This window comes from Euphorbia lathyris, chromosome 2 (genome assembly GCF_963576675.1).
Source record: "Euphorbia lathyris chromosome 2, ddEupLath1.1, whole genome shotgun sequence".
Taxonomy (NCBI): Eukaryota; Viridiplantae; Streptophyta; class Magnoliopsida; order Malpighiales; family Euphorbiaceae; genus Euphorbia; species Euphorbia lathyris.
The window spans coordinates 6711851-6730749 of record NC_088911.1 but is presented as its reverse complement, the minus strand read 5'-3'; the positions used below and the strand labels follow the sequence as shown (position 1 = coordinate 6730749).

The following is an 18899-nucleotide window of genomic DNA, read 5'->3' as shown; positions in this document are numbered from 1 at the left end:
TGGACAAAAAAAATCCAAATATTTCGTCGAATTTAAAAATATTAATCTCCAATTCTATTATTAAATAAAAAATGTGAAATCTTTTTTTGTAAAACCAATTAATAGACAGATACAGAATAAGGAGCAAAATACATGTGTTTTATAATGACGTCTGAAATTGATCCAATTTGCCAACGTTAGTGATAAAATTGCTCTTGACTGCTAATATTAAGGATAATATTATACCATTTTAAGTGTTAGAAGTAAAATTACTCTGGACTATTAAAATTCTACTGTATTTTTGCTCCTTATTCCAAAAAAGTAGAGAAACAATGACATAACTATATTGATAAATTTTTCAATAACAAATAATATGTACATTTTATTGAATTATTGGATCAAACTGTTATAATTTCCTGCTTAGAAATTTAAGCAAGTGTTGAATACAATAAAACAAATTTAAATTCTAACTAGATCATCGATCAAACCCGTTGATTAACGTCCCGATCATCGACCCGAAACTTCATATACTTGTACCACTTCGCACACAATAGATAGATGATAAAATCGGCAGCAGTAAGCGCTGCTAATAGAAAGTAAAATCTATCTAGATGCCCTTTATTAAGATTCCCTGGAATCCATCCAGGCATTTCATCGCTAGTCGACACTTTCATCACTATAGTCACTAACAAACTACTCACATAATTCCCTAACGAAATTGAAGTCATACACAACGCACTTCCAAAGCTCTTCAACCCATCTGGCGTTTGCCCGTTGAAGAATTCTAATTGCCCGACGTACATAAACACCTCCGATGCCCCTATCAACACATACTGAGGGATCTGCCATAATATACTCAACGAGCTCGCATCTTGACATCCTTCAGCGGTACTAGCGCAGTCTTTCGTCACGTACTTATGCTTCAATCTAAATAACTCGACGACTCCTGCTACGACCATCGCGACTATCGCGATGGCTAAACCGATTCCCATCCTCTGAAGCTGCGTCAGTCCTTTAGGGCCGTTTCTTATCCTGGCGACCAGTGGGTCCAAAACTCTTCGGTAAACGAATATGAATATCGCGACACTTAGTATGTCGAAGCTCGACATGCTCGCCGGGGGAATGTGGAAGGATGAAATTGTGGTTTTCATGGCTGCACCTTGCTCAACAAAGAGTGATGCCATTTGAGTAAAGACTACAGAGTAGAGGATTGTACATAGCCATATTGGAAGTAGTCTAAGTATGCATTTTACTTCTTCCACTTGTGTAACTGTGCATAAATGCCATGGAGTGCGCATAGCCATATTTGAGTAATTTTCTTCTTTGATGAAGGCTGCTCTATCCAAGAATCTGATTATTGAAAATATAATTTAGTAAATCAATTAACATGATGTATAATAAATAAATTTGCAAAAAAAAAATTATGGTTTTTTTGAATTTAAAAGTTAAACTCAATCATTAATTATAAAATTAACGATTAAGATTATAATATGAATTCTCAAGTTAAAATTTAATTTGAGAAAATTTTAATTCAAAATTAAATTACGTATCTAATAACTGAATAAATATCTTCGAAATAACGTAAAATATTATTCATTAAATTTGTATTACACGCCATGTCATTTGTGCGTCAAGTCAGCAATTTAATATATCGTCATATTTTAACTAATAAAATATTAGTATTACGTAACTCATTAATGAAATATTTTTTAGTCCATTAAATTATTAGTTACGTGATCAAACTACTGATTTAGTGTATGAATGACGTTGCACGCCAACAAATTTTTTTACTATAGTCCCAAACCACATACAGGTCTGACATTGTTGGGATGGTGACATGCCACTATATTAATAGTAATATTGACATGTTAGCATCTCAACAACTCCAAACCAGTATGGTATGGGATTATTGATTTAACGTACGAATGGAGTCGCACGTGATAAAATTTCTACAATAGTCACGAACAACACTGACATGAGACTGTTGTGATGTTGATATCGCACCGTTGTGATGATGACACATCACTAGGTCACTAGTAATACTAAGATGTCAGCATCTTAACCATTCCAAGTCATTATGATGCTCACATGTCAACAATAATACTCACGTGTCAGCATCTTAATGGTTCCAAACCAGTATGGTCTAGACCTATTGATTTATAGTATAGATGACAATGCGCGATAACAAAATTTCTACTATAATCCTAGACCATACTGGTCTGGAACAGTTGTGATGCTAACATGTCACTACTTCAATAGTAATATTAACATGTCAGCATCTCAACAGTCTTGAACCATTGTGATGCTAACATGTCAACATAAATACTTATGTGTCAGCATTTTAACAGTTCCAAACTAATGTGGTATAGGACCATTGATTTTACTGTACGAATGATGCCACATGCCAACAAAATTTTACTATAGTCTCATACTACACTCGTCTTGGACTGGTTTGATGCTAACACGTCACTACATCAGTAGTAATACTAACATGTCAGCATCTCAACAGTCTCGAACCGTTGTGATGCTGACGTGTGGCGTGTCAACATCTTAATGGGTTTGGACCAGAGTAGAACCTCTGGGTATGCCAAACGTATAATAAAACAGAATTCAACGTGTATATATGGACTACTAAGTACCTGAATCCTTTCGAATGCACAATCTTTCTATCTCCTCCTTTAGAATCCTCCAATTCAAACAAATCCCCCTCCTTAACCTCCTCCCCAACCCTCCAATTCTTACATGCAACAACCAAAACTTGACAAAACCTACAAAGTGGATTCCCTTTAGGCACATAATGCCTATATCTCCCCATACCCCCGAGAAACAACCCCAGTGCCAAGACAGCTGAGCCGGTAGAAGCCCAAAACCCAAGTGCCCACAGACCTCTATCTTCATAATACCCTAAAATGGTGTTTGAAAAAAGTGACCCAAGATTTAAAGCCAAGTAAAAATAGCTAAAGAATGCTATTTTTGAGTGCCCTTCTTTGTGATTTTCTTCATCAAATTGATCTGCCCCAAATGTTGCTATGTTTGGTTGATAACCTCCATTGCCTAAGGCCACAAGGTAGATTGAGATGTAGAATAGGCCTATGTGGAGACTTGAGTGTGATTGACATGGGGATTCTTCGGAGCCACAACCAGTGGGTTTGAGTAAGAATAAGTAGGTCGTTAGGGATAGCGAGATTAGACCCTATTGTTCAAAAACCAAATAATTACATTAGTTAATTAATCGATAAGATAAAAAAAATTGTGATTTTGGTGGATCGGGTCTCAATTTTTCATTTTCATATATTAAATATATTTATTCATGAGTCGAGCTCGAATCGGGTTCAACGGTTTTTACTAAAAAATACTCAACCTAAGTCCAACTAGTCTATTGTTAATTTAGACAAGACTGGATTGGTTTTGGTATTAGATTTAAAAATCAAATTTCAAACACAACATGAATGAGTCCGTATTAAAAAAAATATATATATATATATTTTTTCAATACTTTAGATAGATCTCTTCATGGGTGGAATCGAACCTGAGGGGCTTTCTTTTAAAAGTGTTGAGTCTATATTTAATTCAGTCCTCTATTAATTTAAGCGGATTCGGGCTAAATCAGAGTCGGGTTTAAAAAAATTAAATTTCAAACCCAACCTGAATAAGCCCACTTAGAAAAGAATATAATAATAAAATTTAAAATTTATACTGAAAAACAAATATTTAATATATAAGAATATAATTTTAATAACTAATATTAATAAGTCAGATCGGTCCGTTTTATTTTTATATATCCCAATTTCGCTTTAAAAATAGACGGATTTTAACATACCACTCCTAATGTTATTTTTCTTGTTCAAGATGGGCCCATTGGACATGGGTCTAGACCCAGACCAATGAACATGTCTAACGGTAAGCTTTTGATCTTTATTTTTTTTTATCATATTAAATCCTTGATGCCTAAAAAAATCATCTTTAAAAATAAAATTCTATAAAATAGAGCGTTACTCGTTACTCATTTAATTTTCGTTCCAAATTGACATTTTCAACAGTTCAAAAACAATCTTTTATGTTAATTTATCTACAAAATCACCGTAAAAATCTTATTTTAACCGTAAAAAATTATAATTACAGACGCAGATAAATTAAAAACCATTTTTAAAACTAAATTAGATATTCACAACTAACTAGTTTAGCATACATAGACTTAACGTAATAAAAAAAATCTAATATGCCGAAATAATAAATCAGAGACTCAATTCATCAAAATCAGAACGATTCATCGATCGGGATTCGAAAATACTTACAAAGACAAAAATGGCTTGGAAGATAGCACAAGTTTTGAACCTCCCCCAATAAGAGTCACTTAAAAAGGCACCTAATAGAGAAAAAATATAAACAGTTCCAGTCCATTTGCTGACATTATTAGCAGCCTCAGCATTGTCTTGCCCCAATACTCTTGTTAAAAATAGCACCAAATTCACACCTACTCCAAAAAATGCCAATGTTGCCAATCCTTGATTTACTGCATAATATATACAAATTCAATTATTTCAATCCAAAAGCCCGTAATCTACCGAAATCAAAATGATCGAGATAAATAGACATGTTTTGAACCTCCCCCAATAAGAGTCCAACGAGTTTTTGTTTGAAAATACTTAGTCCAAACCTAACCCAGTCCATTGTTAATTTATGGGGATTTAAGGTGAGCTGGGTTCGAATTTAAAAATTAAATTTCAAGCCCAATGCAAATAAATTTACTAAAAAACTAAAATTTGTACTAAAAAATATAATAATTAATATTAATAAGATGAGTCGAGTCGGGTCGTCCTATTTCTATAAATTCTAAGCCGGTCCTAAAATTAGGTGGGTTTTGATGGGTGTGGACTTGATATCAATTTTCTTTTTATAAGTCCAACTTATTGGACACGGGCCTTGACAGATCGAGTGGGTACCCTCATGAACATGTCTAGTTATAAATGGGTCGGATGAGTACGAATAATGATCCCATTGTTCACATCTATGGATATTTTAGAGAATTTTATTTTCATCTCCATATATGAATTGAAAAACGTCTTCTCATTTTTTTTGTGTGTGAAAGTCGTAGCTTACTGATGGAGACTCTACCTATGACTGGAGAAGTCATGGATTTTAATCATATAAAATGAGATTTTTTTCTATTCATTTAATAAAGCGCAATTATGCAAATTAAAAACAAACTTTAAATGATTAAAAAAAATCGAACTTTAAAAAAAAATCAAAAAATCTTTTCGAAAAAAAAAAGTTTATTATTTGATGATGAGTGCTCAAGGTTTTTCCCCACAATAATAATATTAATAATAATAATTATTATTATTATTATTATAATAATTATTATTATTATTATGAAAAAGAAAAATAATATGATAGCAAATAAATAAAGTCTCGAATAGACCTATTCATGGGCCTAAATACCCGTTTAAGTCTGCATCTAATGGGTTAAGTTTAAATAAGAAAAATTGACATTAGATCTAATCCGATTCAAACCCATTAAAATTTACCTATTTTTAGACGAGACTTATAATTTGTTAAACACGAACCTGCCTAAATTAAAGCGGGCTGGGCTTGGCTTTTTTAGACCAAAACGGGCTGGGACCAGCCTAGCCCAGCCCAGCCCAACCCAGAAACAAAGTAAATATCCCAATTACAAAAATATGAAATATGATATATATATATATATATATATATAATAAAATTACCTAGTATTAAAATTCCAGCAAACCATGAACCAGTCTTGTCCCTTATAGCAGGACGACCATGTCTATCAACACTTCCATCCTTTGTGTAAATCTCTTGTTCATTTTTTGTCTTTCCAACATTTCCCTGAAATTAAAATTTTCCCAAACACATCTTAATAATCATATTCATAGTTCAAATTAATTTGGATACACATTTATTAAAATTATTTTAGTAAGTCTGGTGGCGGAGCCGAGATTTAAGATTAGGATGCTAATTTTAGTCCTGCAGGTTGTAGTGGGGCCGCGAGAGAGGGGCAGACTTCAATGCTAGTGGCACGGCGAACAAAGAAAGGAGGATGATTGAAAACAAGGAAAAAAAGATAGAAAAGGTTTAGACTTCGGAAGAGAGGGAGAAAATTAATCGAAGTAAGCTTCTGGGTAATCTATAATGACAGGTTTGTAGTGGGTATTTGAGTGGAGGTTGCGACAGGTGTGGTGGTACGGTGCCACTAGTTGTCATCGTGAAGCAATTGAAAAAAAAAATTGGAAGCAGGGAAAATTAGGGAAAATTAGAGATTTTAGGATGTTAAGCCCCTGAATAAATATAAAGAGAAGATCGTGAGAGGTTACAACAAATTGATTTTCTAAGATACAGGAGATTTGAACTATTCAAATATATCTACAGTATCAAATATTAACAAATAAGTAACTAATTTGATATTTACAATACCGTCCCTCATTTGAGAGTTTCGTCAGAGGATGTGAGCTCTACCTCAACAAAAAAGGGCTGGGCTCCGCCTCAACAAAAAATGGCTGACGGGGTTCAAATTGACACCCATTTTTTAAAGTCTATATTCATCCCTGCCTCGAACCCCTTGTCCCCGTCCCCGGTTGATAAAGATGAGTTTAAGCTAACTTTTAGGGGTGAGAATGACAATATCATCCTTCCATATTCTGGACTGTCTCCGCCACTGATTAAACCTAACGGTCTCAATAAAAAGAGGCCTGTTGGGGTGTAAATTGACACCCCCAACATTTCAAATCTATATTTCCCTTACCCCGAACCTCTATGTCTCAGCCCCCGTTGATAAATGTGAGTTTAATCTAAATTTTAGGGGTGAGAATGACAATATCACCCCTCCATATACTGGACTGTTTCCGCCACTGATTAAACCTCACCCCCTCAATAAAGAGAGTTTATGGGGGTGCAAATTGACACCCCCAACATTTCAAATCTACATTCCCCTTGCCTCGAACCTCTCTGTCTCCGCCTCTGCGAGTTTAAGCTAAATTTTGGGGGTGAAAATGGCAATTTCACCCAATTTCCCATACAATATGACAATTTAAACAACAGAATCACAAGAAAAAAGAATCCAAAATAAAATTGAGAGATGAAAAAAATAAAATCACAGACCTGTTTGGAAATGTTCAAACAATCCATGTTTGTTGCAGTGAAAATGCAAAGGAAAAGAGCAAGAAATGAATGAAGGAAAGGTTTCTTATGGAATGTGCAGGGGAATTAGCTGGAAAAAGCTTTATAAGGGAGTGATCAGAGAAAGTATGCTGCAGCAAAGGGTTTGGAACTTTGGATATATATAGAAAAATCTCATCAACAAATGGATGGCTCAGATTTTCCGGATAATAAACAATTAATTTAATTTTTTTTGAAGTAATATTTTAATTTAATTAAGTCTAGCTGTTAAATTAAAATATAAAAAGGTATTCCTCTTTTTTTTTTTTTTAATATATACTCATTAAAACCAATTTAATAGTATTAATTAAATTATTAAGGTTATTAATTTAACCATGATTCAAAAAAGTTTACTTGTTCATGTTTGTTGTTGCTATTTGCTATTACCAATAGGCAGTCTTGATCACATCCACCTTAAAGAGTATGTAGAATTTGCTCATTCACCGTTAGATCTATGCTTATTAGAATCCTAAGGTGGAGATTCAAAGCATTCTGAGACTTAGATTTAATAAGCCTATATATATAACGATGAATGAGCAAATTCTACATGCTCATTCAGGTGCATGTGAAATTCTTGTACCAATATGTAATAGATATTAGTTGATTTTTCTACTAAAAATTGTTGTTTTGAAATTGTTATTTATTTATTTTTTTTTTTGCTAAATCGAACTTGTTCAAATATTTTTCGTATATATACGTGTTATAATCTGAGTGGTCAATAACTAATTTTTAAATACTAACGTAAAATTTCTCAAAATTAAGTTATACTGTGTTTGAGATTCTTAACATGTAAATATTTTTTTTTTGTGTGTGTGTGTAACATCTACTTCTACTATTGACAATCAAATGCAATTTTGGCGTTTGATATTCTATTGGGATAGGGATAATGATAAATCTTGAGATAGAGATAAGGATAAATGGTTGGGATAAGGATAAAAATATGATAGTAGAGAATTATTATTCAATGTTTGGTACGTTGGATATGGATAGAGATAAAATAATACATTTTACTATTTTAACTTTATTTAACCTACATAACATTAATTTGAGGGATAAGATAGAATTTTCCATCCTATTAAAATTGCAGGAGTTTATCCCACCTCCGTATACCACCTCCCTCTTGGGTATAGGATTTGCGGGGCGTTTGGTATTCTATTGGGATAGGGATAAGGATAAAGGTTGGGATAAGGATAAAGGTTGGGATATGGACAAGGATAAATAGTTGGGATAATGATAAAAATATAATTCGAGAATTACTATTCAATTTTTGGTACGTGGGATAGGGATAGGGATAAAATAATACATTTTACTATTTTAACCTTATTTAAACTACATAACATTAATTTGAGGGATAAGATGGACTTTTCCATTCTATTAAAATCGCAGGAGCTTATCCCACCTCTTTATACCACCCCCTCCTGGGTATAGGATTTGAGGGATAAGAGACTTATCCCTCATTTGTCTCGCTCTTCTATCTCACAAACAAACGCGGGATAACTTATCTCGTGTTTTTTTATCCCTATCTCACTTCCTATATCCCTCCTAACAAACACCCCGTTGAGGGATAAGACTCATATCCCGCTCTTATCTCCCTAACCTGTCTCAAACAAATATGAGATAACTCGTCTTAGTTTTTTTTATCCCTATCCCCGTGTCTTTATCCCCTCTAACAAATACCCCGCTAAAGTTAGTACGTTGAATAAGTTTCAAACATCATTATAAAACACATATATTTTGTTTTTTTGTTCCGCATCAGACATTTTTGTGATTTAATAATAGAATTGAAGATTAATATTTTCAAATTCGACAAAATATTTGAATTTTTTCTATCAAACTCGTACAAAATACAGTGTTCTTCTTTAACTTTTTATTTTTTTTTACATCTATTCATATGTTTGTGATCTGGTACGCTATTAATCAGTGATAACATGAAGCACATGTGAAGTGCAGATGATAAGATTTATAACTGAGAAGACAATAAATTTGACTCAACTTGCTAATGTTAAGGATAAATTTACTCTTTATTGTAAACTTTAGGGATAAAATTAAGCTATATTTTAGGTATTAAGAAGGCTTAATACATCATTTGCCTCCTGAACTTGTCCAAAAAGCTTGATTGGCCCCCTGAACTTTCAAAGTGTCTTGATAGCCCCCTGAACTTGCATAAAATGTTCAGTTAGCCCCCTGAACTTGCGTAAAATATAATCAATTAATCACTCGGTTGCAAAAAAAAGTAAGTTAAATGAGGAAGATGTATTTCACGTGTCTTAGAATGTTATTATATAATTCAAGAACAAAGTAAAAATGAAGTTATAACTTGCTCAACTATAAACATTGTACTCTAATACTACAATCGCAATACCCCGGTCTTGATTGTTTTAATTTTTTTAAAGACGCGTGCAATATATTTTCCACATTTAACTTACTTTTTTTACAACCGAGTGCTCAATTGATTACATTTTATGGAAGTTGAGGAGGCTAACTGAACATTTTATGCAAGTTCAGGGGGCTATCGGAACACTTTGAAAGTTTAAGGAGTCAATCAAGCTTTTTGGATAAGTTTAGGAGGTAAATGATGTATTACGTCAGAATAAAATTGTTTTTAGTTGTAAATGTTGAAGATATTTTGCACTTTTATCTCTAAATATAAAATAAAATTGGAATTGGAAGAAAAAGAGTTTAGAAGCAATGTATTTAGGAAAACAAGGGAAAAGAGGCAAAAGAAGCGTGATATGGTTGGATACAGCAAATGTATAATTAAACTATTATTGCAAATGAAAATGATGATCATTATAAAATTATGTTGTCAATGGATATATGATCATCATCCATGACTTAATTATGTCTTTTTCAAGTAATTTAATTTGGGATCATTTTGAGTGTTTAAATGTGTGGTTTAGGTTCTCTTGATTTTGACATATGGGAAACATGCGTTTTTACTTCCCATAAAGCATTATAATGGTATGCATTGATAGCAAATACGGGTTATCGAAGTATCTCTTGAAGTGATTGTAGTGAAAAAATAGAAACCGTAATTTCGTATTACTGATTGTACGACTCCAGTGGTGAATACATGATTGTTCGGTTTGGTGGGGGACGATTTTACACGTGTGTGTATTTTTTTTTTTTTGTTAAATCGAACTTGTTCGAATTATTTTCATATATATACGTATTATAATTTGAGTGGTCAAGAACTAATTTTTAAGTACCAACATAAAACTTCTCAAATTAAGCTACATTGTGTTTAAGATTCTTAACATGTAAAAAAAATTGTGTCTAATAGAAAAAATCAGATTTAGAAAAAAATTGTGTCTAATAGGCCAAAAAAAATTTAGAAATTTGGATTTAGAGCCTAACATGTCAAAAAAAAAAAAAAAAAAAAAAGATTTTTGGATTTTAGAGAGGGCCTAACAGGACCTGGATCCATTTTAGGGTGCTAATTCAGTACTCAATCTAAATTTCTTGGAGACAGGGGCGGAACCACCACAGCCTCAATTTTGTGAAGACAAGGGGGCCGAAACTACTCAGTGGATGGAGGTGTCCGGACCCCATGTATCTGCCCCTGCACGACTCTTACACCGAAGTTGTTCGGAAGGAGAAACGATACTCACTGAACTAAGAGTAGTCTCTTGAGGCAGGGAGAGGGGGTGGCGCAACAGGGAGAGAAAGAGAAGGGGACAACTTTTGTGTATTGTGTATTAGGTTAGGTTTGGTGTGGAGTAGCTATATATTTATAGCTAGTGATTAGGGCAAACTCTAATCATCCACCTAATTATGGATGTGGTCATTCCCGTTATGGGCGGTTATTTATTCGCCCTAAACTAAATATTTCCTACATTTTCTACTTACATATGTAATGGAAAATATTTCTTATTTCGTCTCATTCTCATTCATACTTACATATAGTTCGTGCGACCGACGTACAATCAAAAGCTCTAGTGATATACAGTCGTCAAAGATATTAACGTTTCTATAGACATGTATCAAATCTAGTTGTTGGAGATATATAGACTTTTGATTGAACATGTATCGTAACAAGTTGTATGCTTTATCCTACATTTCATATTATATCCACTGTAATTTTTTTATCTCTACAATTTTCTATTTTCACAATTACGCATATGTGCGCAAGTGTCCGTACAGTGAAACATAAAAACTATAAGATGTCAACACATGCAATCCTTCCCTCGTACTATATTCATTCCTTCATAATCAACTCGTGTGTATGGTCGGTCCATTCCAAGTCGAATCACTCAGCATTCTTCCAAGGTAGACACACTAGATTATACTCTCAGAATAAACTAAAGGCCCTAAGGATAGATTTCAAAAAGACCATAGTTTTACGAGACGAGTCTCATACTGGACAAATTTGAGATTGTATCTTTTTCATCTCATGGTCTCTAAGGACACATGGTGATGTGAGTGATTTTGAGGTAAGTTTGATGTGTCCACTGAGTGCTTGATATAAGATAGGAAATGGTCAAAGAAGGACCGAGAACTGGCGACCTTGCTCCAATGTTTAAGTTAGTGATGATAAAATGATGCTGAAGAGTATGTAAATTTAGGTGAGCTAGTACAATGAATCGAGTAGCTTTTGAGTATTGTGTACCTTGTCTTTATAGGAGATATAAGGTGTGCGTCTTTAATATAAGTAGAGGACCATGTGACAACCATTTAATGGGGAGGTCAAATAACGGTTTCATCAAGGACACTTATAATTCCTTTAATCCCGATGCGGGCCGTGGGTTAGGATGTGCGTGAGCTTTAAGGCCATATTTTTTAGGCCACATGACTCTAGAGGTTACACTTGAGGGTGAGAGTGTTTTATTGGTCCATGTATATTCGTAATAATAGTGTGATATCAGGTGTCCGTCTGAAGCCATAGTTCAGAAGGGCTTTAGGAATTCATTCTATTGTGTAGTCGAAGGGTAATTTCCTATGTATTTTGATCAGGGTATTATTGACCTATCATTCGGTACTTCTTATTTCATATTTAAGGGATGATACATAGCAAACTTTCTTTTTTGAAGCAAGAGAAATAGGTGAATGAGTGACGTGATGACATATGGGTACATGATATGATGTCATCAAGTCCTAAGAGATCACACGAGGATATTAACATGACGTCACCTCCCTGCCTAATAACCTTCTATATTCTTGACAGATGTTACTTCTGCGTGTAATAATGCGTTATTCGAGGTTATTATTGCAAATTTCTAGACCTTTGGGCTATCCTTGAGGTGGGGTTTTATGATGATAGTTTATTACATGTGTCGTCCCCTTACCTTCCGCGTGTTATTATAAATAACGTAGAAAAATACTTTTAGGATTTTTTTGTGCACTTACATCATTTCTTCCTCTCCTTCAAGAATCTAAACAGTAAGTTTCCTTTATCTTTGTTGCTTTATTTTTTAGTTGTATGGAAGGTTTGAGACAAAAGAATTCAAATAAATCTCATCTCCCATTGTTGAGAGTGTTGAAGAACATATTCCGTTTTTCATATCCAAAACACTGTCATACCATCGAGAAAGTCTAAATCCATAAAAGCTTCTAAGAAAATCCAACCATCTGAGAAGGCAGGCTCCTCCAAACAGGTGAATCCAATGGTTTATGATCAACCTTCCAGCTTAACAACGAAGAAGCTTATCAATATTGTGGACCTATATCCAGAATTAATGTGATGGATGCTCAACTACCTATTGAGAAGTAGAGAATGATATTTTGGTGTTTGTATCCAATTATTGAAGTAGGGCATGCGTTTACCACTCTCTGATGGATTGGTGAATGTCTTAAACGAATTCAATTTGTGTCCTTGCTAGGTTTCTCCAAACACCTGGTTGGAACTGCTTGCATTTGCAAAAATTTGTGAGGATTTAGACATCAATCTGACTGAAGCTCTGTTTTGTTCCTGCTGGAAGCCTATTAAAAAGACATCAAACGACATGATCTATTGCCAGACGAGTCGCCACTGAAGAGGGGTTCGAATATAAAACATGAGTTATCGAGTTACCATATGACTCCTACGCCGAAGTTTTTTGGAAGGAGAAATGATAGTCCATAAACTAAGAGCAGTCTCTTGAGATAGACAGAAAGGGGGCGACGCAGTAGAGAGAGAATAAGGGGGTAACTTTTGTCTCTTATGTATTTGATTAAGTTTAGTATGGATTGGCTATAGGGATATAAAACAAATGGGCGAGGATTACATTCCCCATCTCCACTCCATGACCTATTGGCGTTTCCTCATCCCATCTCCATCCTTATGGGGATCTCTATTCCTCATTTCATTTTGATTTCTTAATATATAAACAAAAATTATTCTATTTTTTCTCCCTCATCTTGACAATTGTCATAGCATAATGACAAATATAATAAGATTAGATTTGAGTTGAGTTGAGTGGTAGAAGGAAAGAATAAATTCACCTAACCTAATAAATTTAGAAAGAATCACATAATATATATATATATATATATATATATATATATATATATAAATGTTAAATGAAGAATTAATTAGAGAAACCATCAGGACCCTGCAGAGGCATATTGAGGACAAGTACGGAGATCCTCACGGCGGATTTAAAGCACGCTTGTCATCAGACGATATATATTAAATTTTCATCTCACATGTAATGATTCAAAATGCACCATGAGGGGTGGGTCTGTTATGGACTGACAAATTAAAGGCCCAATCCCAAATGGGAATGAGACTCTTAAAAAGATGCGTCCCTCTATAAACCCAAGAGCCTCACATCGACTCAGAATCACCACCTCACCCATGACAGTAAGGTAATCTCACTCTTCTCTCTCTCTCTCTCTTTAAGGCAAATTCTACATTCACTTACAATAATTTCCTTGACAATCATACTAACTTTGACATTAGCAAGTCAACCTTTGAAGACTGAATCAACGATCAAACTCTTGTGTCAGACCCAACTTTGTGTAAGGGAAAATTTTTTGTTGGAAAAGAAAATATTTTTCGGTGTTTGGCAACAACATTGAAAAACAGGAACAATTGGTGGTGGCTACTACTTTCAAAAGGGTAAGAAGAAATGAAGTAATGATCCAAAAGGCTTAGGAAAATGCTTTTACACTTTTTGAAATGGTAAAATATTTTCCTCACTTTCTTCATATATTTTTTTGTTGACTAACCTAAATTTTTTCATAGACTTATTTTGCTAACCAAATAAATACCAAAAAATCAGAAAAATATTTTTTACACTATTTTCGGCAAATGAACGGGGTAATCAACCAAAATTAAAATGATTATAGGCCTTATAGTACATTAATTTGTATTGGCAAAAGTATTTTGAGGCTACTGATCGTTCTGGTTTTTGTGTACTGAGTTTTTGGTCTTTCATTTCAACGCATTAAAGCATTGCTTGGTTTTTTATTTGTCACATTAAGCGCATGTTGTCAAAATTAGTTAGACATGAATATAAAACTCGGTTAGCAAAGCATTACTTATTTCATTTATGTCTACAATAATATATTTTGAAGTTCGGAATAAAGTTCTTACATTTTTTTTATAACCACATCACACATAAAAAAATTGCTTTCAAATTGTTAAATATGTAAATTTCAAGCGCATATGAAATGAATAACGACAATCGAGTTTTATATTGAAGAATGACTTTTCTGATTATTAAGAACTTAATGTGATAAAAAAAAAACTCAGATATTTAATATATTGAAATGAAAGACTAGATGCTTAGTGCATTATGATATCAACAAGTGGCACGTCACGAGCCTTTGGATTGGCCACCGTGTGTCTCAAAACAGGTCTTTAGATCTATTGAGAAGCTTTCTTAGAAAGTGTCCTTCCAAAAGGGAATCCCATGCGGCTAGGTCGAAGATTATACACCATGAAGGAGTTCTCCTAGAATCAGACTCTCAAAAGGAGAATGAGTCCTAACACAAAGGATTCCTAGAAGATAAGAGATCCGACCCACCCTTATATATAGACAGGTATAGCCACATCCTACTGTACGTTACTTCAACAACTCACAAATAATCCTTACTTTTCAACCCATCCTAAATCACCTACTAATTTATGTATCAGAGCGGGTTCGCTGGACTCCAACCTCTCTCTAACCTTTAGTTTTGTTTTACAGATTCAATTATGAAGATTCAGCAAGATGTTCAAACCCTCTATCATAAGTTCATAAAGACGGTTATCACACTAAAATCAGAATGATGAAGGAACTCATTATTGCCATTTGTATTGATTTGGGGCTTTAAAATGAAATATAATTTAATATAAGATTAGTTAGAAAGCCGAATATTTCCTCCTGCAAAACAAATGAAAATGGCATACATCATAAACTAATTAATTAATTAATAATGCTAGCTTATGGGAATTAATATAAAAATCACATATCCAAAACTAGGTAAAGGCTATGCTTACTTTGTTTTTTACAAAGTAAAGCTTTACTTTGTGTGTTTTAACCATTGGATTAATTTTATACTCTATCATCCAATGGTGAAAACACACAAAGTAAAGATACTTTGTCAAAAACAAAATAACCATAAAAGGCACCTCCAAAACTGTACTAATAACACAACATAATAACATATGTCTAGATTATATAGTACCAAAGGGAATCTTTCTTTTAAGGAAACCGGTAATGGAATCATTAATTAGGATTTGTTTGTTTTGGTTATTATGGTTTTTGTTTGTTGTTATTGGTAGCAAATAGATATTAGCTGGTTTGTTTTTAAATAGTTACCGGTAGTTATTTTTCGATTTTAAACACTTTATATTACTATCAATTAAGGTTGATTTGAATAATTAAGGGTCTTGAATTGTTTAAGTTAGAGATCTCGAGTTCAAGTTCTAATGTATGCAGAAAACCTTAATTGAAAGAAGATCCACATAAGTGTCTAATGAGTCTCAAACTAATTAATCAGACAAATTATACAAAAAAAACTTTGTACCTATTGTTTAGAGTGAAATGGCAGAAATGAATTACAAAAGGCGAGTAAATTACACCAATAGTACCTGAATTTTACCTTAATTCACACTTTGGTACCTAGATTACATTTTGTCCCGAAAATATACCTGAACTAACGATGACCGGACAATTTAGTACATTTTACCGGTCAATAACCGGTCAATAATGGTTTGATGAGTAAATTACACTAATGATACCTAAACTTTATCTTAATTCACACTTTGGTACCTAAATTTCATTTTGTCCAAAAAATACACTTCAAGTAAAGATGAATCGATAATTTAGTATATTTGACCAGTCAACGTGAGTTTGACCATTTTAAATTAGAAATTTAGACTCATCATATACTCAATTAACATATACAATACTACCCTTTAGCTCTACATATATATTAAAGGGTAGTATTATAATTTTATGTTAATTGGGTGTATTATAGATCCTAATTTTTAATTCAAAATGGTCAAACTATCGTTGATTGGTCACTAACCGATCAGATATACTAAATTATCCGCTCACCTTCACTTGAGTTATATTTTTAGGACAAAAAAAATTCAGGTATCAAAGTGTGAATTAGGAAAAATTCAGGTACCATTGATGTAATTTACTCAGACAAACTTGCATTGACCGGTCATTTACCGGTAAAATTTACTAAATTGTCCGGTCATTGTTACTTTAGGTATATTTTTGGGACAAAATGTAATCTAGGTACCAAAGTGTGAAATGGGTAAAATTCAGGTACTATTGGTATAATTTACCCTACAAAAAGCAGAACTAAAACAAACACTTAACAGGTGTTTGGGCCCGTTTGGTTTACCTATTGTTTGCTGTTGGAAAATGTTGTTTTATCAAAATGCATAGATTCTCTAATTTTGTAAAAAACTGATTTTCATGTATAAAATGCAAACAAGAAGTTTCTATCAAACGCCTAAAACTCTGTATTTTAAAATGAAAAGACAAACATGGTGATAAAAATGAGTAAACAAACACCCCTTTATTTCCTCTTTCTGAATACGTTTTTAGTTTTTTTTTTTAAACCAAACAATAAATAACATAGTGATTTGTTAAATTTATTAAACAATGTGTTAGCTTTTTTTGATGGAAACCGTGGTTTTGTGGATATTTTACGAAAAACTCATTTTCAGAGTTTTTATGAAATGCTTTTTTTACATATTATTTAATTTTGATAAAATTATCTTTTAAATTTTCATTTTATTTCTTTAGGGTACGTTTGGTAAGACGTAATGGACTTCATAATGGAATGCCCATTACATTAAAAGCCCATTACTATGTTTGGATGCAATTTTTAATTTTATTGGAATGTAATGAGAAAACCATAGGTTACATTTTGTTCAATAAAGCTTGTAATCCTCATTCCATAGAAAAAGGAGTTGAATTCTCATTACATCCAAAATATGCAATCTTAATTGTTACTCTCAAAGCTTCTCTAACCTCTCATTTATCAAATCTCACACCTCAATCTAACATCTTATCATTCTCAAAAACGCAAAAGGTAGAAAAATGTGAAAATTTAAAAACGAGAAAAAAGTAATTTTTTTTTTATATATATGCACTAATAATTTGATTTCAGCTAATCTAATTTTGTATTTGATTTTGATTCAATTTTTTTTTTGTATTTTTCGTGTTTTTCGTTTTTCGCTTCATCTCATTTTTCACGTTATCATGTTTTTCGTTAATTTTAATTGTGTAAATAAAATTTTATGATTATATTTATTCAGGCAAACATAAATATTGTAATGGTAATTACATTACTTCATTTTCTATTTATTTAACAATCAAACATGGTAATGGAATCATCATTCCATTCTATTACATTACAAGTTTGATTACATTACATTGCATTACGGCATACCAAACGGACCCTTAATGTTATTCCAAGCTCTATAATAGCATTGTTGAAGTAGCTTCTCCATGAGTGAGTTATTTAGATTGTTTTTATTAATTTTTATATTCTACTTTTTAGGAATAAAATGTAAAAATACCTAAACATTGGGACTTAAGAAATTTTTTAACCAAACATAAAAAAAAATGACAAAACTATGCCTCTATGCTTTCAAGTTTGGACCAGTTTTACCGCCCCAGTACAATTATACTCAATGCAGTAACGAATCTTATTATCTATACTTCATATGAGTATCATGTAAGCATTCATTAGTAAGATTGTAAAAAATGTTAGACTCTAGTCGGACGGACAGAGCCTTCGAGGATTAGTCGGGAATTAATTGGATTTGTATTTTTGTATGTTTTATTTGTTAATTAACAAACTGTTATATAAATACAATTCAAATATGGTTAATTACATATAGGTGCCTTATGGTATCACTGATTTGCAGATGGACACCTGTGGTATTTTTTTACAAACGCAACCTTGTGGTTTGCCCCATTACCAAAATCAAGGCAATTGGATGGAATCTGTTAAGTTGGTGACGTGGCATATGGTATTTTGGGGAAAACGATTTTCTTCTTCTTCTTCTTCTTCTTCTTGGAATTCCAGAAGTCTGACATCTTTTTCAGTTCGAATGTAAAGAGGAGGTTCATAATAATATTCGTTCTATTTTGGGTGTTGCTTCACCTATTGATATCGGGAGATATATTATTATTCTTCTTCTTCTTCTTCTTGAAGTCTGACATCTTTTTCAGTTCGAATGTAAAGAGGAGGTTCATAATAATATTTGCTCTATTTTGGGTGTTGCTTCACCTCTTGATACCGAGAGATATATGGGTCTACCATCCCTTATTGGTATAAATGCATGATCTTCAATTTTCTGAAAGACA

The 18899-nt window shown here is 32.9% G+C and overlaps 1 protein-coding gene across 1 annotated transcript; it reads right to left on the bottom strand.

Annotated features, from left to right (window-relative positions):
- Nucleotides 1–341: 341 nt before the first annotated feature.
- LOC136220940 (protein NRT1/ PTR FAMILY 7.2-like) lies at nt 342–7245 on the bottom strand. The gene is made up of 5 exons (XM_066008796.1): nt 7099–7245; nt 5706–5829; nt 4275–4492; nt 2619–3172; nt 342–1329 (listed from the first exon to the last, which is right to left on the bottom strand). Exons 1-5 carry the CDS (start codon nt 7123–7125, stop codon nt 462–464), a joined length of 1791 nt encoding a protein of 596 aa, XP_065864868.1. The 5' UTR covers nt 7126–7245; the 3' UTR covers nt 342–461.
- Between the last annotated feature and the right edge of the window lie 11654 nt (nt 7246–18899).